The 25,561-nt window shown below is 44.6% G+C and overlaps 1 protein-coding gene and 1 pseudogene across 2 annotated transcripts; one reads left to right on the forward strand and one right to left on the reverse strand.

Annotated features, from left to right (window-relative positions):
* Positions 1-6,760: 6,760 nt before the first annotated feature.
* On the forward strand, positions 6,761-9,193 carry LOC112879518 (ERI1 exoribonuclease 2-like). Of its 2 annotated transcripts, none has more exons than XM_025943785.1 (2): positions 6,761-7,792; positions 8,634-9,193. In XM_025943785.1, exon 1 carries the CDS (start codon positions 6,850-6,852, stop codon positions 7,750-7,752), a length of 903 nt encoding a protein of 300 aa, XP_025799570.1. In that variant the 5' UTR covers positions 6,761-6,849; the 3' UTR covers positions 7,753-7,792; positions 8,634-9,193. The 2 variants fall into 2 exon arrangements, with proteins under 2 accessions (XP_025799570.1, XP_025799571.1); XM_025943786.1 differs by having other exon boundaries at positions 8,760-9,193.
* Positions 9,194-10,274: 1,081 nt separating this feature from the next.
* On the reverse strand, positions 10,275-13,131 carry LOC112879420 (annotated as a pseudogene).
* Positions 13,132-25,561: the final 12,430 nt, after the last annotated feature.

The following is a 25,561-nucleotide window of genomic DNA, read 5'->3' on the forward strand; positions in this document are numbered from 1 at the left end:
CCCTACAAAGATATAATCCCTGCGTTCTAAAGAATATAACTCTCGCTCCCTAAAAAGTTGAATAATCTCAAATTTAACTAAAGTTACTAATATTTGTGTCTTCAAATATATTTAATATAAAAATATATTACATGATTAATCTAATTATACTTATTTTATAATATAAATATAAATATTATTTTATATAAATTTGATCCTAAGCTTAAATTATTTGACTTCTCAAAAAATGAGAATTGCATTTCTTTTAGGGATAGAAGGAGTAGAACGTAACTTAGAGATCCAAAGAGTATTTTTGCATAACTAATCCAAAATTTTCCTAATTCACGAGCACTATTCAATATGTCTTCAGAAAACCGTGTTATCCCCAAACTATAGAGTTGATTACATTTAACTCTCCATATCTTTAAGGGTGCGTTTGGTGTGAAAAAGCTGCTATCAGATATCTGCTATGAAAAAGCTGCTGTAAGATGCCTGCTGTGAAAAAGCTGAAAGTCGTTTGGTTCAAACTGCTGTGAGTTGTTAACTGTGAGAAAGTTATATATTGTCTTTTTTATGCAAATTGACAGTATACAATATTTCTTTGTGATGACTAAATTCTTTTCCTTTAAATCTTTATTTATATATATGAAAATATTTGGAGTTAACATTTTTATTCTTTTTTATTTTTATTTTTCTATATATGAAAATCTTTATTTTCTTATATATATAAAAATTGAATGGGTATATATATGACCAATAGTAGGTGTGTAGTTTTCACAAATTCGAAAAGCTGCAAAAGTAGGGTACAATCTGCTTATAAATTTGTACTACAGAAAAGCAGCTTTTTCAAAGCGTTGACGTCCATCCCTGTTGCATTAGGCTCGCACCGACCTAAACTACGTGATAGCATACCATGTTTGGAATTTAATTTAAATATTACTTTGATTAATAGTTAAATTAATGAATTTTTGAAATAAAATTGATTTTTAAAATCCACGTGCATCTATGCTGGTTGTGGCAGAACCAACCTGAATTATACCAACTCAAGTACGCGAGTCCACTCCCGAAGGCTCCAACGTGCTTCAAACGGTATAATCCCTTGGCCTGTCGGGTGACGTCCCGATAAACCACCGATACACAGGATCGAATAAGGTTACCTCACACGAAGGTGAGTCCAGAGATACAGTCACCATCATATTTTACATCGAAGAGAATTACATTACAAGAGTTTCCAAGAGAAGTATGAAGTTTCAAATCTAGAGAAAAGATTACAAACCATTAAAGCTATGGTTTTTAGCAGCGGAAAACATACGCAACGATTACAACACGTCGTTAAGACGGATGTCATGCTAAGCCTAGGCACGACATCACTCGGTATCACCAAAGTTGATCGGGGACGGATCCCATTCCACGGACCAACCTTCTGGAAGCGCACAGGGCCATGACAGGGAAAGAGTAGGGTCTTCAAAGGCTTTACCTGAAAAATATAAAACTAGCAAGGCTGAGTATACTAATACTCAGCAAGGCTTATCCGGGATTGGGTATACTTTAGCCTATAACTAGACTCATGAAGGCTTGTAAAAGTTCTGGGTTTAGTTTCAGCTGAAAAGCAACTAAGAGTAGATCCTTATTTTCAACTTTTAGCTTTCAAGTTCTATGTGATTATCCATTCTAGATAAGCACTTATAACTAAGCAAGCAAGGTAGAGCTCTTTATCTCATCCATCAGTATTGCTTATCATATAGTTGCTCTTCTTACTCTGTGTGATAAAGGGATTAAGTAGTCTCAATCATCGTGAGAGGCGGACGATTCCTGAATCGAATTTAACCTTGCAAGGTAAACCTAACTCACACGCTTGGAACACCACAGGGTCGTTCCGAAGCAACCGTTTACCTTTCATTCCGACTCGTGGATCAGAGCCACCACAAAGCGACTGCAGGAACATACGCACATCACTCGTGCAGGACATACGTCTGTAGCGCGACTACAAAACCCGTATTCCTGGTTGCCCTTGCAACACGTATTTCCTCAGTCGAACATAAGTAACCAGAAGAAGCAAATCGAGTGGTGGGAGGTATGTCCACTCCTCGGGCCGATTGGTTACTAGGCTTACCGCTTACCATATTTCGCGGCATGTGGTTAGTACTTTCAAACACTTAACCCCGATCGGCACACACCGCGACCTTATCAAAATTCAACAACACAGACAGGGTATCACCTCAACCATGATACCGCACAAAACTCCCGTCCGGCATCCTTATAATGATAACAGGAATGTAAACATTACAATTCCTATATCGCGCGGGTGACAGGAAATCACCCGACTTCTACCGGCCCTATTAGCATAGCAGCTAGTCGGACTCAAGTGCTAGTATTCATCACATTGGTTCCTAGGGAAATGCAACTAGGGTTTCAAGCAATTCCTAAGAACTTAGTGCATAGAATACGTAAATAGATATAGATTGCAGTATAATTAAAATAGTGGGTTATGTCCGGGGCTTGCCTTTACTGGTGGGGCTGAAGTTAGAAATGTTAACATCTTCCAAACTTTGGTTCGGGGCTTCAGATATTCCCTTGGTGACATTTACTTGATCTTCAGGAACATCCGCCGTAGACTTCTGGAAGATCTTGTAGGAACTGCGTGCGGAAGTAGTCGTATCTACATGCAATGCGACATCACATTCAAAGCATGCACACAAAACTATTTTGTTTCACAGCAAAGTTGCAATCCAGTACTCATATAACACACTATTCACATAACAACCAAAAAGATTTGAAGCTAAACCTAGACAGAGCTATAGGAAAACAACCATTTAGAATCAGCTACTTGTTGAGGGTTACAACAGAGCTGATTGGAAACAACGAGGGTTTAGCTGATTGATGAGCACATCGGGTTCTTAGATGATCGATGAAAGCATCGATTACTTCAGCAGGGGGATGATTCCTAAAGCAGTTGTGTCTTAACTGAGATGTGCTTAGGTGTTATCTAGGTAACTAAGTGTGGTTGTATCGACTCGATTACGTCAGCACAACTATTGAGTGACGTACAGCCGATGGGGTATGGTTAAGGGTATAGAACCGATAGATATGTAGCCGATTTCTCAGTTGATAAATCGACTGATAGAAGTGTATAGATAAGGGTGGGAAAACTAAGGATCGATCGGCCGTGTTTGACCGATACGGAAAACGACTAGAATCGGCTTGGATCAGCCGATAGTAAGAACCCTAAGATTGTGGGTGTCTTTTCGATACATCGTCTCTGTGCAGTCGATGTAGGACAGAACAAAAGAATTGTATCGGCAATAGCCGATACTAGAAAGATAACCATCGTATCAGTTAACCAGCCGATGGTAGAAGCATACCAAAAGAAATGCATCGGCTGATAACTGTTACACAGAAGTATTCTAAACTCAAAGGAAACGGATGTTTAGCGGTTGGGTTGATAACCTGACACTGAAGCATAACTGTCGAGATGTATTAGCTAAGCAGCAGATACACATGGACTAACAGGAATCCTTATACGAAAAAGGGTCTTAAGAAGGTTGCAATCAAGACGAGAACAATGTCTTGATGGCAGGGATATGAGCGTTTGTGTGATGTATTAACTAATTACCACACTTTTCCACTTGAAACATACATCCTATGATTTATCTTTCAGCTAAAACACATGCATACAATATATGGTACAAACAAAGCATTCATTCCCTAACATTTAACCTAGACCACAGATCAAGATTTTCAATTCAAGAGCATAACACAAACTTGTAAATGTTCCCTGATTTGAAATAAAGAAAGTTTTGAAAATTTTACAAAGGACACCCTAGAACTTTCTAAAACATAGCAATCAAGTCCCTGGTCCGGGAAAACAGTTAATAGGAAGTTAACGACAATACTCCGGCAAAGGAATCGCCGGCATTAGAAAGGTTCAGCAGGTCAGGGCAAACCTTGGTTATGGAGAAGAACAGACGGAAGGTGATTTTCCGTGGCGAACAGGATTGGCGCGGAGAAAAGTTCGACGGTGACGAGATTCCGTGATTGATGAAGAAGTTTGCCGGTTATGCGTTGCACGTCAAACTCGCATCACGTTGCTCCCGCCTCGACTTCCGTATAGATGAAGGGAGCTCGTCGTGCCTGGCTGCACCGCATCTCTTCCGAGCTCGTCACGCCCGACCACTATCTTCGCTCCGTAACTCCTCCTTTCGACTCGCCGCGCCATAAACGCCTCTCCGCTTCCACGAGGTTCGAGGAAGCTCGTCGTGCGTAGCTCCTCTGAGCTCACCGCAACCGGTCGCCACCTCCACGCATCATCACCCTGCACATCGTCGCCCTGCATGATTATTCTTCTTCCTCCTATTGCCGAGCCCGCACTCGCCTCGGCCTTGCCACGCCGCCGGTCCCTCCGCGACCGTCCTAGCCAAGGTACTGCCGTGCGCGACCTCGTCGCCCTTCGTGTGGGTCTGTCCCGATCCGCCACGCCTCACTTCCGCCCGCGCACGTCCGAACCGCGCGAGTCCTTGGCCCGTATCGCGCTGCTGCTCACGCGTCTGAAAACGCCCTGCATGCCACTGCTCACTCTGGACCGTAAACGCACGCCTGTATTGGTCCAACGCCTTGGCTCTGTTCCACTTGCCGCTCAACACCTGCCCACACCGCCAACTTCCGCGCGCCACCGCGCGCATGCTCGCGCCACACGCTCGGCTTACGCGCATTGCTCCGCGCCAGTACTCCAGCCCCCGCGCGCGCTCACGCCCCACGCTGCCTACGCCACCGCCGCGCGCGCCTACTGTCGCTCGCTCTCGTGCCGGACCCAACACCTGCCGCGCCACCACTCGCTCGGTGCCGCTCGTGCACTGCCGCCAGTTCCTGTGACGCCCGTGCGCCTCCACACCTCCACCTCGCGCAGCGCCCGCTCGTCCGCTCGCCCGCTCTGCCTGCTGCCGCGCGCCGCACGAGCCCAGCCCGCATCGCCCAGCGCCCGTGCGGCGCCTGCTGGCTCGCTCCCGCCCGGGCCTGCGCCGCCTGGGCCCGCTCGCCGCCCCTGTGCGCCTGCTGCGCATCGCCGCCTGGAGCCTCAGCCGCTTCAGCTTCCGCCCGGTGGCCGCGCCGAGCCGCTGCGCTTGCGCCGCCCACGCGCTAGCGCCTGCTAGCGCCGCGAGCGCCTGTGCCGCGCCTGATCCGGCCCCGCGTGCCTGGGCCCGCCGCGCGCGCCTGGGCCTGCCGCGCGCGCCCGCCAGCGCCCCGCTTGGGCCCGCAGCTCGCGCCGCTCCTCTCCGCTCGGCCGCAACGCCCGCGCGCAGCCGCCGCTCGGGGCCCAAGCCGGGCCGCAGCTCCTTCCGCGACCGGCCGCCAGAGCCGCGCGCGCTCGCGCGCGTCTGCGCCGAGCCACGCCGCCGGCCGCGCGGCGCCCCGCGTGGGGCCGCCCACGCGCCTCCGCCGCCGCGCTTGGGCTGCCGCCTGCCCCGTGCCGGCCCAAACGCCTTGCACGAGTGGATGGAAGAGAGGGGGAGGGGAAAAAGAAGTTGGCTAGAGCTGCTGCCGGTGGGGAGGGGATAAGGGCGCCAGAGAGAAAAGAACAGAGGAGAAGGATGAGCAGGTTTTCCCCAAGGACCTATGTGTAAATATAGAAAACTATAGGGGGCTGTCTGTAAAACAAAATTTCCCATTGATTTAAAACTCAAATGAAGAAATGCCCAAAACGAAAGTTGGAGAGTTTTTCAAGCTCTACAACCTTGCTTTAGGGCCCAAATTCAAAAACTCAAAATTTACATTTTTACACGTGAATCTTTGAACAAAAGTCGGATTTGTATAGCTTTTGTCCTAAAGAATGAAACTTTATAAAATTCAGGACCTAAATGCAAGCATTTATGACATGTCATGATGACGGGATAGAATCATCATAATGAGTGGATAGACATGTCATGATGACTTGCACTTTTACACTTTAGTCCTGAGTAATTTTGAAAGTTATTTTTGTAATTCAAATAATTGCATAAAAGGACTTATACTTTTATAAAATTACATAAACACCCTTATTTTTACCAATTTACCCAAAATTTTTACACACTTCAACATACACATTTCCAATAAAACTTTTTGAGTAAATATATATTTTTACAAAACATAAAGTAAGAAAAACATATTTGCAAAACAACCCTTTACTTATTTTTAAAATTACCTTAATCCAATACATTTTACAAAAACAACCCTAGGTTTTTTCTGTAATTACAAAAATACCCTTTTTACTTGCACTTTAAATTTTTAAAGCTTCACACAAACACACATAAGTTTTATACAAACAAACACATATTTCATACTAACAAAATATATGCCCAACATCACAGGTACACGAACTGTCACACTGGTTACTGTTGGTGTCATCCGTACGCCACCCCTGCTCCTCCGCCGCTATGGCGCCGTTAGCCTAATCACAATAACAGTTTTATGACGAGTTTTATAGCATTAATTATCATGACATATCAGCATTTTTGATGATGTGGTACTGATTTAATGAGGAAAGAGAAGGAACCAGCCTCATGACACTCTGCTAACTCGTTTTTAAGATGTTGGAAATAACGTCAAACGACCACTGTGACTGCCGTTGTTTCATGAAGGATCCCGTGCGCTAATAAATCTAACTAACATTTAATTACACTGGTCAGCTTTGGAGACAGTGAAATAAAATTCTCTATTAAGGTATTTATCCCCTGAACCAACGTGGTATTCTTGAAAACAGGTATATGAAACCCATTGCGATTAGTCTTGTACATCTTAACTTCAGTTTCTCGGATCCCATCTCAATTCTCATCTCACGCTAAACAAATCGTCACGCAACCAGCTCGATCTTTTCCTCTCGCAATCTGGGCTCAAGCGATGCGCTGCCTCTCTTCCTCCGCCGCACCGTTCCAGCCAGCAGATCCGGCGTCGCGAGGCGGCATGGCGTCGCAGCAGCTGAGCTCCCGCACGCGGGAGTTCGACCACTTCGTCGTGGTCGACTTCGAGGCGACCTGTGAAAGGAACTCCAAGATCTACCCGCAGGAAATCATCGAATTTCCTGCGGTCCTCGTCGACGCCGCCACCGGCGGCCTCGTCGCCTCCTTCCGCACCTACGTGAAGCCGCACCACCACCCGCGCTTGACCGCGTTCTGCTCTGAGCTGACGGGAATCCAGCAGGAGCAGGTGGACGGCGGCGTAGATCTCGCGACGGCGCTGGCGAGGCACGACGAGTGGCTGGCGGCGGCGGGCGCAGACAAGAACCGCCTCGCCGTCGTTACCTGGGGCGATTGGGATTGCCGTATGCTGGAGTCAGAATGCAGCTTCAAGGGACTTGCAAAGCCTGCTTATTTCAACCGGTGGATCAACCTTCGGATCCCCTTCAAGGCCGCTTTCGGCGCTGAGCGGCGCAACCTTCAGGAGGCGGTCAGGGAGGCGGGGCTGCAGTGGAGCGGCCGCCTCCACTGCGGGCTCGACGATGCGCGCAATACCGCCTGCCTCCTCTCCGAGCTGATGCGGCGGGAAGAGTCCATTAAGAAAGAGCCGTCGCCGCCGGAGCCGGAGCCGGAGCTACAAGTTCAGCAGCAACTCTCGCCAGCGAATCAGAACTTCCGCTGGTGCGTCGGTGGCGCTGCTGCTACCGACTGCTGCTGCTACTGCGGCGTGGCCGTCATAGGCGACGTGGTGAAGACGCCGGGGCCGATGCAAGGACGGTGCTTCTTCAGCTGCGGGAACTGGACGCCGTTGGGGCCGATGTGCTCTTTCTTTCTCTGGGCGGCTTGATTGCCAGCCGTCCAGACTCCACCGCATCGTCGTCAATAAGGTCAGCTAGCTAATCACTTGTACTGAATTCGTATTCAGGTAGGAGTTCTCTTTTCTCTGAATCACTGTGAATCTATTAGAATTTTAGACTTTTCGTAGTAGGCTGTCTGGGGTCTTGGGGAACGAATGCTGTTGAGGTGGTGCCTGGAACGAAGCTTGGTGTTAGCTTTTCCTGATGGAATTGCTACATGAATTTTATTTGCTCCCCACATCCGATTGTCTGTGCGTTGGATGTAGCTTTGAGATTATATAGGGCGGAATGACTGATTCGATCAGAGGTAGACTTAGTGTTTGATTGGTGAACTGTTTGGCTGTGTGTGATTTGATGTTTTGTGATCCAATTCTGATGTGGTAGATTTGATCCGATTTGGGCCATAGTGACAGGATTTGCTCAATAAATTGGGTGATTGGAGTGTTACTAGACCTCTTGTTCGATTGGCGAAAGTTTTGGGATTCTATTCTATGGTGACCCTCTGTTATGCACTGAGAATTTTTTGCCGAGTGAGTTTGTGTACCTCTCGCAGTTCCCCAAGAGCATTATTAGATTGATTAGGTTCCACTGTATATTGTTTCTGCTATAGGTTATCTCAACCGATTTCTGTTGATTTGACACTCAGGGAATGGTTGATTTCATTAGTCTTTAGGGATAATTGGATTATGTGAGTTGTACAATATGTTGTTTGAATGTTGGAACTTGTTTATCTCATCCACTTGTTCATGGGATCTGTAATTCCAACTTTTAGGCTCCCACTGTGAAGCGCTATGTGGTGGCTCTATTTAATTTTTCTCTCTCAATTGCTGTCTTAGTGGGTTGCTTATAATATGTTAGCTACTTTTTTCAGACACCGAGGGGTATAAAGCTCTAGATAACTGTGTTGAGGAAATAAAGAAAATGAATGCAGCTACTGCCTAGGCACGGGCAGAATTCACTGTCTCATACTGGTGTCTCTGTGGCTTGTTCCATCCAGGATCTGGGATACAGGTTATGATAAGGGAATGTCAATTTCTAATTGGGCTTATGAAGATTTTTCGTTGGTGAACCAAGGTCACTGTTTGATTCGACCACATCCCTAGTGTCATATCTACCCGGCAAAATCTTTAATTAAGCTATGGGGAGGAAGTCTTGCTTTCTGATAGTAAACATGAAGCGTATGGCAACACAGTGAGCTACAGTGTAACAGGAAATTATCATCGATTTTGCACCTTTCAAATTCTTCTCTGTTGTTATGGAGTTGTGTTGTACTGTTGTAAGTTGTATGTTTGTTCTTGTAAAAGTTCCGGAATTTTGTGGAATGTTTCAGAGATTTTGGAGTAGCAGTTCTGTGTATCCAGAGAACGAATGCAGAATCCACGCATTTTTGTGGATGAAAAATTAATAGGAGTTTGTAGGCATTTGTGAAAACCACACATAAAAATGAATTTCGCAATTTTTTTGTATATGTTGGCATAAAAATTGTATGAGGTACTTCATGGTCTGCGCTTGTATTATCGTACTTTCAGTACCGAAAACAAAAGATAAGAAGCATCTCAAGATCAGGGTGCTAGTATATCTTCAATAATCAAATTGGAGGAAGAAGAGATAGGTAGCTTATCGAGAGTGAAAGGACCGTGGAACGTTTCAATCACTACGCTAAGCTAAGAAAAATTCTGGCTCTGAATATTTACATCAGAAAACATATCATACTGGCTACCAAGAAAAAAAACAGTATATGCAAGATCATGAAATTGTGTTTTAGTGAAAGCAAAGAATCAGGAGTGACTATATTTAGGTTCTGATTCCGTGCAGGTAGGAGCAGAGAAGATATTGTATGGTCATTTAGGCAAAAAAAATATATTATCAACGTATCAGCAAAATAACTTCTATAGCCTGAGAAATTGCATGGGTCTACTAAAATATGTGTATTTTCAGTTTCAGGACAACAAAGTACCAGCATGCTAGGTGCAAAGGGCTTGCGCAATTCAGAACCATACTCAGACTCAGCAGAAGAAAGTGATGGTTAAGAATAATAAGAGAAAACCAACAAATTAATGAAAGCAATGAGGTATGAAAATAAGAATGGTCAGATCTTCTATTGGACAAAAAAAATTTAGGATAATAATTGAGGCTTAATTGGCACTTATCTATAGAGAAAACAGGTACCCTGAAAAAGTCATATTCATCCAGCAAAGAATATATAAATAACTATACATGTAGATGGCAAATATAAAAGATGTTAGTTCCAGTGCATATGTGTGCTAATTACAATTGAATATAACTAGACAGTCAGTCGTATAAAATAACAAGAGGAGATTAAAGAAAATATGATGTAGGTGCCAGCTAAAAGGGACCAGTGATGACATGAGATGGCATCAAATGGTCAATGAGACTGCCATACATGCGCCTGATCCCATGGCACAAAATTATCAGCAGTATTTGGCAAAGTATGCATAATGGTCAACAGGTATGTAACTACATTGAAAACATGATCTGAAGACAGGTCGTCAAAAAACGAAATTGTGCTAAAGTAAAAAAATAACATGTTTGCTATCAAACATCTATAACAGACCATGTATCATCTAATATACTTGCAGCCAAATCAAAGTGGCTTTGACAAAGTATCATCTCATATACACATTTACACAAGAGAAGGGATAGGGGAAAACTAGATTGATTCCATTGCTTGATCTTCCAATTACATGGCTTTCATATTCATAAGCCAAGCAACAACTCCCAACTAATCATTGAGTAAAACTCCTAGCAAGCCAAACTCTATCTGTCTGATCTCTTGTAACAAACCAAGATGAAAAGCGAATTCTATCTGGACACCAGCTTGATCATGTCTCCTTTTGTGCTGCCGAAGTCTTTTGGTGGTATGACAATTGGCCATCACGTTGTCACAACCCCGAGACCACTGGCAGTGAGGACCAGGACGTGAGGAAGATAACAGGCTCTCACCGGATAAATTCTCCCATGGCCGCCGGCGAGATCGCCGTGATGTGAGACGGAATCGCCACCACCATCGAGGACGAACAAGCAAGGGGATAAGTTTCATTTGATTTCTTCGTTGCCTTCTCTGTTCTGTTTGCTGGCTTATACGTCTCCCTCCGTAGTCTTATGTGTGGGACCCGCCATGAATGGACCATGTCCACAGGTGTTACATTTCCACCCCCACAAAACGATGCTTGTCCCCAAGCAACAACATGATCTGAAGTTAATCTTCTGTGTTCATTCTTTGCATGGTATTCTTGATTAACAATCTGCCCAGGTAGGTATCAATGCTTTGTCTCCTTCAAGTTAAACTTATGAATACCCAGATCCCATGACCTGGTGAGGGACAATATAACCATGAGACTACGTTGAAAAGTTGGTTGAAAAGTTGCCATCGACATATGAATGGTTTTTAGAGGATCAGATATATGCAATGTAGCTCCTTCTAGCAAGACTTGAACAGCTATCTGTGTATCAGATTCCATGTTCAGAACCACTCCATCCTCCACTGGGCTGCAAAAAGAATAATCTAAATCTGAGTCTCACTCAAGATGAAAGTACAATGAACAGTATCTCCGTGACCGTAGATCCAAGTAATTCTTACAGATAGTGAATAAACTATTTTTCAGCCTGATAGATCACTTGAGCAGACTAGAATAAATGGAAACCTCAACCAGTCTTGGATCAGCAAAGCACTTGTCACTTGGTTTGTAAAATTCTACTGCATCTGGATCCCATTGTGTCACAGTTGTCATGTATAGCTCAGGTTGCTCACTTTCTCCTGAGATACATGTGAGCACTGTGTTCACCCTGTCCACATCAATCAGCATAATAATTGGGGAAATATCGACTTGATCAAGCACCTTATCCATGATCAGCTCATCAACCGATACTAGCTGTTGCATTAAGTCGTCATTGTTAGCAAGGTGGGGATCCTTGCCCAACATATGCACAGGCTTGTTTGAACAATGGCCAATAAGTAGAAATCTTTGAGTTTGTACAGCTCCTGCAGCACTGTCATTTCTTCCAATGCAATGATTGTTCCATTTCCATGCCCAAAGCGATGTCTCCCAATTTTCAGGATAAGAGCTTCCTCTGGCACCCTCGCCAATGATCCAATACTCCTCTCCTCTTGAATACTCATAGTTGGATTAAGATCAAAGTCAACCTGAACAGTAGGCTTCATTTTCTCATGATACACATACTCTCTAGGCTCTAGCACTTGCAAGCTGCTGTGATAGGCCATCATGCGAATTGACGTTGACTGGCATCTCATTCACATGATCAGTACCAATTCCCAAGAGAAAAGGAGTGCTTCTCTCAAGAGTTAGCTCATCGTCCATGTCTACCTCGCAAAATGGTTTGCTGTCCTCATCAAGCTCTTCAACAAAACCATGGTCTGAATCAACCAATCCAAACTCTATGAATCCTGAGAAGCCATCAATAATCTGTTCATCATCTGGCTAGCCTCCTCTGGAAGTTAGCAGTTGCAATAAGTCGTTGTTCATGCCAAGATTGGCCGACATTTCCTCATCCCACACAACCTTGCCAAGCATTTCATCATACACCTCCTGTGCAACATCCTGGCTGAACATTCCATCGAGCAACACATGTGCAGAACCCTTTGTGTTCTTATCATCCACACCCAAGGCTAGTTGCTGCAAAAGGCCTTCATGTGTATCAATGTCGTCTTGCATCTCCTCATCCCATGTAACCTTTTGACACATTTCATCGAACACCATTTGTGCAGAAGTTTGGGATGCCCCTGGAGCACTTAATGTAACCTGCTCAGCCAGAGCTGTTGTGTCATCCTCAAACAGCATTTCGTCAAACACCTCATGTGCAGCAGCTTCTGACCTTGCCACCATGATGAACACCACCTCTTGTGCCTTCTGATTGCACAGCTTCTCCCGCAGAAAACTCCATTGCTTTATCCAGTGCAGCTGATTATTGACTTCATATGCCTCCATCCTTGCCCTCAGCCGATTCATTCCGTCCCTCAACTGCCTCAACATCTGCTCTGACATTGTTACAGCCACCAAAACCCTCTGATCCGACCGACCAACAAGAGAACACCACCAGAACCACCACCAAAAACTGAAGCAAGTCGAAATTGGGGGATGTGTGCGGATCGAAAGCGAAGATTGACTCCCAAGCTAAACACACCCAAACCCACTTCGAGGAACTCAAGCTCTGAATACCAATTATCACACAACACCGAGACCACCGGCGGTGAGGACCGGGACGTGAGGAAGATAACAGGCTCTCACCGGATAAATTCTCCCGTGGCCGCCGGCGAGATCACAGTGACGTGAGATGGAATGGCCGCCGCCGTCGAGGACGAACAAGCAAGGGGATAAGTTTCTATTTGATTTCTTCATTGCCTTCTCTGTTCTGGTTGCTGGCTTATACGTCTCCCTCCATAGTTTTACATGTGGGACCCGCCATGAATGGACCATGTCCACGGGTGTTACACACGTCTGATGCCGAAGTGATGATGTACACATCTCCATTTCTGCTGCCCAAGTCTTTTGGTGGTCCGAGTACCATCAAGTCTCCTGCAGAAAAGATGATAGTATTTAGATCAGGTAACTCAATAAAACAAAATAAATTATATGCTACATGAGTGCAGATAAAAAACAAAGGAAAGAAGCTTATCTGTAGGAAAAAGATTGTGACATCAGCCTGCAGTGGTAAAATTTCCTGAGGAAAACAAAAGGTTGAACATTAGTACGTGCACTTTGTGGAATGAAGATGCTACAAGGATAACAATAAAAAGATTAATTCGGTTACAAATATGAGTGCAATATACACAAGAACTGGCACTGCAAAAATCAACAAACTAGCAACTGGAAGCCATGCATTTTATAGATGTAACATGGTCAAAAGTTATTTTTTTACCTTTTCATTCTTTTCTATTTGGTTAAGTACAGAACACAGATACTAGGTATATTCTATCAGGCAAGCTGAGCTGAATAGTGGTCACAGTGTAGAAGAAGATTAATACAAATACTTGCAGGCAATGAATTTTAGTAAACCGGTAAAAATCTCGTGATACAGCAAATGCATTATGATGCATAGCCTGTGAAGCAGCATATCTTAAATTTCATGGTAGAAAAGTTTCCTTCAGATGATTATATTATTCTCTGCTGATAACTTCAAATAGTATACAAAGAAAATGTAATCAACAAATAGCACAGATATGAGAGATGGTTAATGGTGCACCTAGAAGAGATGGCGGGAATGGATTTTGATTCCATTATTCTGGCATCCAATATACTCCTTCAAATTATCTCATACTAGTCTGTCAAAAAAAGATGAAGTAGATATAGAGGACGCTGATAAGGACATTAAGAATACTTAGGACTTAGGAGATACCATTATTCTTTCCTTTTGCAGTGGCAATAGGAGGAATTACCTTAGCTTATAACCAGATTATCATGGGTCCAGCCACCGTGGGCAAGCTGCCTTAGCCTAGCCCAGAGGTTGGCAGCTACAAATGGGCGGTGGCTGCCGCCTTGCCCCCAGCGCCCTATCCCCTAGGGTGGTGGCAGGCGGGTGCCCTTTTATGCATAAGGGCAATCTGTGGAAGGAATGTTAGATTTGAGTTGGGAAGATGGATCACAACTATAAACTTTCATCTTAGGATTGGCATGGGAGCTAAGTTGGTTACCTTGTCTCTCCATATAATGAGAGGCAATGTACCCTTTGGAATCAAGCAAATAGAAAAAGGTGCTCAATGTTACTATCCTGCTCCTTGCCTCCCTCAGCCACCGCCTGTGACACAATCCTCAGAAAGGCAACTATAATGAAAAATAGAAACTAGTGTCAGTAGAGTTCTGACTGATAGAGTAGTCACACACCAGCGAACGCTAGACCAGTTGGTCTAGCTATGCGCATGGCACCCTGCCGGCCAGAGTTCGGTCCCCTAGGGAGGCGGATTTGTTGACCGGAGTTGGTGTAGTTTATCTATGCGTTGTAAATAAATTCCCTCATCTATTCCATTTCCAAAGCATATTCTCACAGGTGTCGGGCCATTATATAAATGTGGGGCAGAGGTTCGAGGATTTTTTACCTGCCACAGGGGCGGTCTATAATGTAAGCATCGTGCATGCCTTTCGGGTATGCTAAGTGCATTTTATCTTCAAATATTGCATCTATGAGTCTGTTCATGGCATGTAGTACATCTATGAGTTTTAGGATTATTTTTACACACTTTCCACCAACAGGGAGTTGGTTGAGTCTGTTCATGCACTAGGATTTATTTCTGATCCATAAAGGCAGTATTTTTATGTTTATACTTGTCTGCGGGACAACCTATGAATAGTACAGGAATTCTGTGTTCGCTCCTGAATGGCAGCCTCCACAGGAACAGAAGTTCAAAGAAAATTCTAGAACTAATCCACCAGAATCTAGTCAATTTCACACAAGAGTTATTTTGTATAAACTAATATTTTGTATAAACTAATGTATCCCTCACCTACTCAATAAACGCAAGAGGGGGATATCTAGGGTGCCCCATCATTGAATAAATCCAACACCTTTTATTGAATGGTAATAATGGAACTTGCTTCAACAAAGCTTTCGAACATGCCATAACGTTACTTTGGTCTTATGCCATCTTGCAGACAAACCCCATATGTCCACATTGCTGCCCCAACTCGCACAATCTGCAAACACAACAAAGATATAAACTGCAATCTCATATATAATATAAGATGAAATACAATCCAGAGAGGTTAGTAAGCTGCTGAAGGATATCACCAATAATATCTAACAATCTAATCAATTGTCTAATCTCTTTATTTGCGCCGTGTGATGCTTCGGGAGTATCAACAAAATGTCCAGTGAAAGCAGAAAATGTTCCATGCCCTTTTTGTGAGCATCTTTTGACCTGATGTGTTTTCACTTGGCAAGCATGGTTTTCTGTTCAACAGAAAGATAAGCTACAGAAGGTGACTGCACGACCTGAAACTGCCATATTTTCTAGTTTGTGGTAACGTGCACTGAAGACAGTCGACAGGCAGCACAAAAAGGCCTCAACTCTCTCTCATAATCTTTGTTACTTGGGAGCTTTGTAATCACCGCAATGGTTGTGTTCATTGGAGTCACCCAATGTTAGTGTGGTTCCAAGGTCGATAGCAGATCCTGCTCTGTGGCATACCGTTATGGGTGTGGGCCTTGGCCTTGAGCAAAATTGTAAGAACCGGCCAATTTGCACTCGATTTATATGAAATCATCGATTAATCCATTAAGATGAGAGCTAGCACGGCTCCGTCTCTTGACACGCCACATGCTAATCCACATCTAGAGACGTTTGACCAATGCAAATTCATATAAAACGAAAGCAAATCCGGTAGTCCCAGGACGTGCTTCATAAGATGCCCAAAATCAAGCATACACATACCATTTACAGATACACATATCACCAAAAAACCATAAAGAGCAATTTTAGTCATTACGTGGGTTCAGCGTTAACATTATCACAAGTTCAAGACATAGGAGGTTCAAATCATGGAATAAAAATGGTTCAAGCTTCAAATACGAGCCTTCGGCTCACAAATGACATAAAAGAGACATGAAGTTAGAGTTTAGTGCTTCAACATGGTCTCACAAAAGATAAACTACGCAGCCGATAAATTGATAAGAGTGTGACAAGCCATGGCATCTTTCTCAAGGGCACCATTGCGGCCACAACAACCTACTCCTCTCCCGCATCGGGATCGCGCGGGATAGAAGTGGCCAAACACAACTTTCAGCTCACCTGCAACTTAGTTTAAAAATCAACATAAGTACAAAGGTACTCAAAAGACTTATGCAATTATATAAACAAGGATCATGCAACTAAGGCTCGAACAAGGTTGAGACTTTAAGGTTAAGTAATTATTGCATAAGCATGAGCATTCTAATCCAACAACTACCTCTCTAGTCAAAACTAATTAATCTTCCCAACCCAACACAAATTTTAGTCAATTAACAAAGGAACAAGTGATTGATCATAAAGGTAACATGAAGCCATAACCATCATACACGAAATTTCTACGAAGAATTCGACGGACATTGAGCTTGCTCATAACCGAGAGTGGGGCAATTCGAATTGATTAGTAACCTTGCAAGGGTGCGCTTCTTTACCCACACGATACAAGGACCGTGCGGCTCACCCAACCGATCACGTTGGATGAGGGGGTAGTCGTATCAATCGTTCCCAACAAGCCCCGACCGTTGAGAATCACGCCAGCTAGCTTATGCGTAGAGTCACCTAGGTCCACCAGGGGACATCCTAGGCCTCTCTACATAGCCCTTGGCCACGCATCTAGAACTGTGCCTCAATGACCAAGACAAAGGAGGTAATGGGCTCACCTTACCATGATTGGATATGTGGTAGCACGATAAGTTGCTCAAAACTGATGAGATCCACGGATGGTCCTTAAACGATTCGGGCGGACTATGTCTCCGAGACTCCTTTCTCTAGGCCCTACCATTCCGCCCGAACCATAAAATTACTTCCAACATCACTATCACTGAACTTTCCAACATAACCCAAACCGAACACATGTGATCAAGTATAACCAAGTGAGAGTAGTGACTCTAATGCATCCTTTCCTTTCCTTTCATGATATAAGAATAACTTCTAACCATGGCTAAGCATCTAGTCAATTAATTAGTTAACCAACTACATGTGACAAGGACATGGATCAACATTTCAAGGAAGGGAAATCCATGAAAGTATATAAATACATAACCATAAATACCCAAGTGAGATAACTAATGTTAAACCAATTTAGTCGGGTAAGGAATTCATACTTAACTGCTTGCCTTGATTTTCTTCCGGTTCAACCAGGTACTCAACACCGGGCTAGGGCTCAACAGTGTCGGTAGGCTCAACGGGCTCGCTCTCTGGCGTTTTGGTCACTAAAATGCATGAATCGATGCGTATGTTAGCATGAAGCCATGGTTGTGCATGAAATGATATGCAATGAAGAGTGTATGGCACAACACGCAATGACACACAAGCACGAGCAATTATAGAAAAACAACCAGGCATAACTAGCACTTAAGCAAGAAAACCTAAAGAAAGAATTAGCACAAGAAACTTATACATCAAGCATAAATCATGAAATAAATTGGGCATACAGAGGGCATCAATAGGAATTCATGAAAGTTGGATTTGCAGCAAAATTCATTTTGCATTATTAATTAGCAGAAAAATAAAAAGTAGCTATTCTAAACAAGTTAAATCAGAAAAGACATGCAAAATACTTCAAGAAATTCACAAGAAAATACAATATGAACTAGACATATAGAAAAGGCTAACAGAAGTGGTTTGGATATTTTATCATTTTTTAGAAAAGAGATATGTAATAAACAATTTCTCAGGCAGCAAACATGAAATCAATCTAAAATCCTACCAGACAGTTGGTTTCTTGCAAAAAAAAAATTTACACCATTGGATAGATAATTTAACAAGGGATCTAACAAAACCAAGTCTGGAATTTTAAGAGCAACAGTTAATGTACCAAGTATTTAAATCACTTTTACACACACAAGTCATAACTAATTTTCCGTATCAGCAACAAGAAAACCACCAACTGTACAGGGTAGATCTTAGTTAGAGGAGTCTAATAAAACAAATTTCACATTTTTCACAGATCTAAAGAAATTTCTACGAATTTTACAAGACCACAACCAAACAAAACACACTAAAAACACTAGATCTACACACAGCTACAACCACTCCTAGGTGATGACTCTAGGGTTTTCACCTTTTCATTTTCTAGCGCCTTGCCTTCGCATTTTGGATCTGCTCCGCAACAACCCTAGCGCCGCCGCCGACCAAATCCGCCATTCTTTCGCGAATCAGTAGTCGCCCTCCCTTCATCTGCATCTGCGCGTGCAGATAGCCTCTTCTTTGCAAGCCCCCTTTCCACCCGAAGATGTCGTAGAAGCCTGCCACATTGATGGGCAGGAGCAAGAAGAGAGCCCACGACGAACAAAGAAATCAATCCCCTCCTTCCAAGGTGGGAAAATCCGACGTCATCGATGAAGAAACTTGGAGGCGATCCAAGTGCACCGAAAGGGATCTCCTTCGGCTTGTTGCAGAGGGGCTCCTCCAGGATAAGGAGATGGTTTAATGGCACCCAGCCGGTAATGATGACTCTCCCTATGAGCTCACCGGTGAGACTTTGCTTTTTACTCATTTTGCCGAACGGGGATTGGCACTCCCCCTTCATACTTCTTCTGTGGCCTCCTCCACTTTTACAAATTGAAGCTTTTTCATTTGAATGAACTCGATCATTCACATTTCCATCTTTGTTCACATCAGTGAAGCTTTTCTGGGCATCCAACCCTATTTTAGTCTTTTCTGTTATCCCTTCCAGCTGAAGCCGCAGCCAAATGCCAAATCCCCGAAACTAGTCGGTGGAGCTAGGTTCCAGCTTCGCTAGAAACAGGAAAATTATCTGGAGTACTCGACTCCGACTACTCATTTGGAATGGCATGCTATGTGGTTCTACATTGGGAACCACAGGCCTGGCCTTCCTGAGAGGGTGAATGTCCTCCCCCCCCAAAGTATGAGAGTTTCTGGGTGGAGGATCTTCCAGTGGCCGACCTCGTCAACATCCCCGAGCTGGTGAAGAGAATCTGCGCTCTAATGGCCAAGGGGGTCACCGGCGCATCAGTCGCCTACTCTTTTTTCGAGCATCGCATCCAACCGCTCCAGAAAAGAGTCACATTCGGATACGATTACTGCGGCTAACTGACCCATCCTGGATGGCAAAGGATGTGCTCTCCATGGAGGAGACCATACGGCGAGTAGAGCGCATCCTCACCGATATGCACTCGGAGCCGTATGTGCCGAAGTTGTTCAGCACCAAGGACCCGCCGAATGCGGTAAGTGTACTCGACTTGTTGTTTGTACCGAGTACTTTACTGTATACTTGATACTGACTTATTCTTGATTTCTGATGTAGGGTGACTTAGTGAGATTTGTCTCGCACCCACCCCTCCTAGAAGACGGTTAGCCGGCCCCCAGGAGACGTTGAGTCCTCCTAGGGGTGATGCGGTTGCACACCCTACACGCAAGATCCGGACCGTTGGGCGGAAGCGGAAAGCCATCATCCCCGCCGGTGATGACAACGAAGATGACGATGACCAGCAGCAACACGAGTAAGTGTACTTGTCGTACTAGTGAGATATCTTCTAGTTTCTTCTTCTTTTGAGTACTAATTTCATGAAATCCGTAGCGCTGCTGTTGATGACTCCGAGCCCCCGAGGTGAGGAGTTGATGAAGAAATCGATGAGGGGAACTCGATGCTAGGGCAAGTTCCCTCCTCGGTGGCCAAGGATGCCACCCCCACCGTGAAGATCATAGCCGTGCCCAAGGGACTCGTTGTCCCTAGGGTTCTTCCTTTGAAGAAGTCTGGCAATAAGCACTTCTAGTAGTAATTGTTGTAGGTTGCAAATAAGATCTTGTCTTGATGTTGTTATGTTTTGGTGGAAATCCTCTGTTCAAGAGCCAGGAGCCTCTAGCGCTACATCCGCAGTCGACAGTCACGACCTGCTGCCACAGATTCAAGCTGCCTCGAGTACTCCCGCCCTTAATCCAAAGAAATCCGCTGAGGCTGCCAAGGTGGAGAAGCCTGCCCAAGAGATCGTGCAGCCCGCACCCATCGGTAATGATAGAGTACTACTACCGAAGGTGTGGGGCAAGGCGGAGGAGAAGATCTCGTGGTGGCTGACCAGGGCAAGAAGTCACCAGCCCCCGAGCCTAAGAGCCCGGGGCGAGTAGAAGAATCCCTGTCTGTGCCTGATGCTGCGGCAGGCACCACAGAGAACCCAAGGAGTGTGGAGGTGGCCGAGCGGCTGCAGCAGAATGTACCGGCAGGCCCTACCGCTGCCGCCTCGATACTGAAGGTAGTCAATCTGATTTTTCCATCAATGATGTGCCTGATCCAACGTTGGAGTTGCTTTTAGATCCTCTCCTGCATCTGGACAAGATATCCTACATACTGGAGTTTGGATGCTGTTTCATCGAGTACACCAAGTTGTGTAGTCAAACTGTGGAACCATAATAGTCGCCGATAACTTTGTTGTTGACATCACTGACTTGTTGAATAGGACCTGATCAATCGCTCCAAGGAGATGTCATAAATGTTGAGGGCCGTTGGTGACTGTCTTCACCGGGTGGAACTCCTGGAGCAACAACTCATAGAAGAAAAGAATAAGAACTCCTAGCTCCAGCAGCACCTTGATTCCATGAATTTAGCTCATTGGAACAAGATTATGGACATTCGGAGGAAGTATGATGCCTCTTTGAAGAAGGCCAAGGACTTGGCTGCTAAGAACAAGTGTAAGTAGAACTATCCTGTCTCCTGAGTTGTAGTTTCATTTCGAGTAGTTGTAATTCTTGTTCCAACTGAGTACTCTTCCCTTTACTTTCTATAGAACTTAGTAGAGTAGACAAAGCCCATACTGATTGGAAGTGTGATGTATATCGCCTTTCATAGGAGAAGGAGCGCCTTCAGCAAGCTTTTGAGAGTTTTCAAATGAACTATGCAGATCTCGCTGAAGAGCATAAAGTTGTCACCAAGCAGCTACAAGACACCGACAAACAGCTGGTGGCCAACTTAGAGATGATTCGATCCCTGAATCGTGACAAGGAGCGGAAACAGAAAGAACTCGACGAGCTCGAGACCGTTGCACACGTTGTGGCTGAGTTGGTGGATCCCATCGTAGACGGGCGTACCTTGCTGGAGCATCTCCGTGATGCTCCGCGAAGTATTGCTGGCTATCTAGGACAGCCAAGGTCGTGCTGGCGCATGTATCATCAATTCATATCACCCAACCATGGACGTGAGGCCACTTGTAGATGGTGCTACTGGTGACTTGCACAGAGGAGCAATTCAACGAGTATCATCAAGAAGTAGATCCTGTGGCCCACAAGATTGTAGATGACCTATACTTGTTTAGTTGACTGTGCAACAAAAACAATTATCTGGCCTTGTAATATATTGTGTGTTATGCCTTCTTATTTGTGCGAAATACTCCTTCATGAAGAATACTAACAATTGTAGGACATAGAATAAAATTCAAGACGCTTAGATCCTAGCAATTCTGGAGGTAGTCAATAGCTTAGCGTTCGATAGTTGACCCCACGCAAGGGCTTAAGCAAATCAAAATTTACTCGTGTCATGCGATACTCTGGATTGCTTAGGTTTTATATGCATGATGACCTCTTCGGCATTCTCGTAGTGACTTGCTCGATTGGTTCTAGAGAACCATATAGGCTAGTACTCGAAGTAGTCAGATCGTGCGCAAGTAGTCATTATTGTGGCTTGGCCTTAACGGCTTGAGAGGAGTAGTCATGCACATTGAACTTGTGGAGGCAGCCCACGAGTACTTCTGGTGACTTAGCGTAGTTACCACGTTGTTAGTACTCGTGGCCTAAGCCACCAAGTTCTACAATCTAGCTAAGAGACAAAAGTATTCATTTGGAGACCATAACAACTCTTTATTGATATAAGATGCTAAGATGCAGCTGAACTTTGTCTACAAGTTATCTAAGGGTAGAAATGGTGTAGGTGCTCGATATCCAGGAGTCAGGGTATTGTAGATGATACGACCCTGGTCTTGTAACCTTGGAGACGATGAAGGGCTCTTCCTATCTTGAGTTGAGCTTGTGCAGCCCAGTACCATCTTGGATGCTACGGAGGAGTAAATCACCGATGTTGAAAGACCTCTCCTGGATGTTGCGATCATGGTAGCGTCGGACGCCTTGCAAGTAGCGAGCTGACTGGACTAGAGAGTTGCATCTGAACTCTTTGGTAGAGTCGAGCTGCAGTTGTCTTACCACATCGGCTTCGTCTTCTTCATACATCTCCAATATTGGAGACTCCCACATGATGTCCGCAGGGAGGATAGCTTCTGACCCATAGATGAGAAAGAAAGATGACTATTCTGTGGCTTTGCTTGATTGAGTGCGTAGCCTCCAGACGACTAGTGGTAACTCGTGAATCCACTTGCTACCCTTTTTACTATTCGCATTATAGAGTCTTTTCTTCAATCCATTAAGGATCAAGCCGTTGGTGCACTCAACCTGGCCATTGGCCCACAGGTGAGCTATCGAAACATACTTGACCTCGATGGCGCTTCTCTCACAAAATTTATGGCCTCTAACACCAAAGGCATGGCCTTCCTCGGAGCGCTCCACCCACGCTCCTACCCGAGTAGTACTCAGGTAGGACTCCTAAGCTAGTATCGGGCTAGGATTCCATGTAACCCTGTCCCCCCAGAGTATATAAGGGCGGGCAGGGACCCCTCCAAACAATAACCAATCCAAGACAATACAAACCACCATATAGGATGTAGGTTATTATGCACATCGTGACCCCAACTTGTCTAAACCTTGTGTTGCTTGCACCTTCGAGATCCTGATCTTGGCAACACCCTACCTACAAATCTACTATCTTGGGGGATCCCTCGATAGGCTTGACGGCTAAACACCGACAAATAGGCTCACCTTACCATGATTGGATATGTGGTAGCATGATAAGTTGCTCAAAACCGATGGCATCCACGGACAGTCCTTAAACAATTCGAGTGGACAATGCCTCCAAGACTCCTTTCTCTATGCCCTACCATTCCGTCCGAACCACGGAATTACTTCCAACATCAGTATCACCGAACTTTCTAAGATAACCCCAACCGAACACGTGCAATCAAGTATAACCAAGTGAGTATAGTGACTCTTCATCCTTTCCTTTCCTTTCAAGATATAAGAATAACTTATAAGCATGGCTAAGCATCTAGTCAATTAATTATTTAACCAACTACATGTGACAAGGACATGGAACAACATTTTAAGGGAAACGCATGAAAGTAGGTACAACAATGCGATAAATAGATCTAAATACATAACCATAAATACCCAAGTTAGATAATTAAATTTAAATCAATTTAGTCAGGTAAGGAATTCATGCTTAGTTGCTTGCCTTAACTTTCTTCCGGTTCAACCACGTACTCAACACCGGGCTCAGGCTCAACGGGCTCGCTCTCCGGTGTTTCGGTCACTAAAATGCATGAATTGATGCATATGTTAGCATGATGACATGTTTGTGCATGAAATGATATGCAATGAAGAGTGAATGGCACAATACGCAATGACAGACAAGCACGAGCTATTATAAAAAAACAACCAAGCATTACTAGCACTTAAGCGAGAAAACCTAAAGCAAGAATTAGCACAAGAAAATTATACAACAAGCATAAATCCTGAAATAAATTGAGCATACAGAGGGCATCAATAGAAATTCATGAAAGTTGGATTTGCAGTAAAATTCATTTTACACAATTAATTGTCAGCAAAACAAAATTTAGCTACTCTAAACAAGTTAAATCATAAAAGACATGCAAAACACTTCAAAAATTCACAGAAAAATACCATATGATCTAGACATATAGACAAGGCTAACAGAATTGGTTTGGACACTTTATCATTTTTCAGAAAGAGATATGTAATAAATGATTTCTAAGGCAGCAAACATGAAATCAATCTAAAATCCTAACAAACAGTTGGTTTATTGCAAAAACAAATTACACCATTGGATAGATAATTTAACAAGGGATCTAACAAAACCAAGTTTGGAATTTTTAGAGCAACAGTTAATTTATCAAGTATTTAAATCACTTTTACACAGACAAGTCATAAGTAATTTTCTGTATCAGCAACAAGAAAACCACCAGCTGTACAGGGCAGATCTTAGTTAGAAGAGTCCAATAAAACAAATTTCACATTTTTTGCAAATCTACAGAAATTCCTACGAATTTTACAAGACCACAGCCAAACAAAACACACTAAAAACACTAGATCTACCTGCTACAACCACCCCCAGGTGCTGACAGGTGAGCCCAGGGCTCAACCAAGCCCGGCCGAGTCAAGGCCGAGTCGGAGGTGCGGCCAGCACGTGTGAGCGTGCGCTCGCGACATGCACGGCGCGACCTAACGGCCGGCGAGGGAAGCGGCTGGGGAGGGCCGAGGTAGGGCAGGGAGCAGGCGCATGGCATGTCTTGGGGGTGGCGAGACTCACCCGCAGTGGTGAAAATGATGAGGCAGGGAAGCAGGGGCGACGAGGAGGAGGCGGGGAAGCAGGGGTGACGAGGCTACTGTTAGAGTGAGCAGCGGAAACCGGCCCGGCCTGCTATACCCATGAGCCGGTGCCCTACCAAGCCCAGGTCTACCGGAGCCCACAACAACCAAGGCCTCGGGCATAACTCAACCCGAAAGACTAGCCTGATGGGTGAGGGCTGCCCCACCTTATATATTATGCTACCCCACCATCAATTTCCGATGTGGGACTAAATCTAACAATCTTCCCTGTTACACATCGGGTCCAACTCTTCCATCACAAGTGACCCATGTGATCTTCCGGAAGACATTCTACTAGGCCCCGAGTCCAACTCTCCAGCCACACACAACCCGTGTGACCTTCCGGAGACGTTCACGGGCTTCCCCGTCACCATGTGACCCTGGAGATATTCCAGATTTTCTGACCTTCATCTCTAAGAGTACGCAGCGGAAACTGTTCCGCCCCCTATACCCACGAGCCGGCGCCCTACCAAGCCTAGGTTCACCGGAGCCCACAACAACCAAGGCCTCGGGCCTAACTGTGACAATCAGGTAATTAGTAAGCTAGACACTAAATTTAGTGTAAAGAGTGTGTGCTTGCTATGGTATATATGTATAGTACCAATGATTAAGGGTATATTTGTAATTTCTATAAAATGTAGGTCCTTGAATGTAAATAG

The sequence above is a fragment of the Panicum hallii genome, chromosome 2 (assembly GCF_002211085.1).
Source record: "Panicum hallii strain FIL2 chromosome 2, PHallii_v3.1, whole genome shotgun sequence".
Lineage (NCBI taxonomy): Eukaryota > Viridiplantae > Streptophyta > Magnoliopsida > Poales > Poaceae > Panicum > Panicum hallii.

Coding starts and splice junctions, on each gene's coding strand:
- LOC112879518 (XM_025943785.1), top strand. CDS start 6,850: ATGCGCTGCCTCTCTTCCTCCGCCGCACCGTTCCAGCCAGCAGATCCG.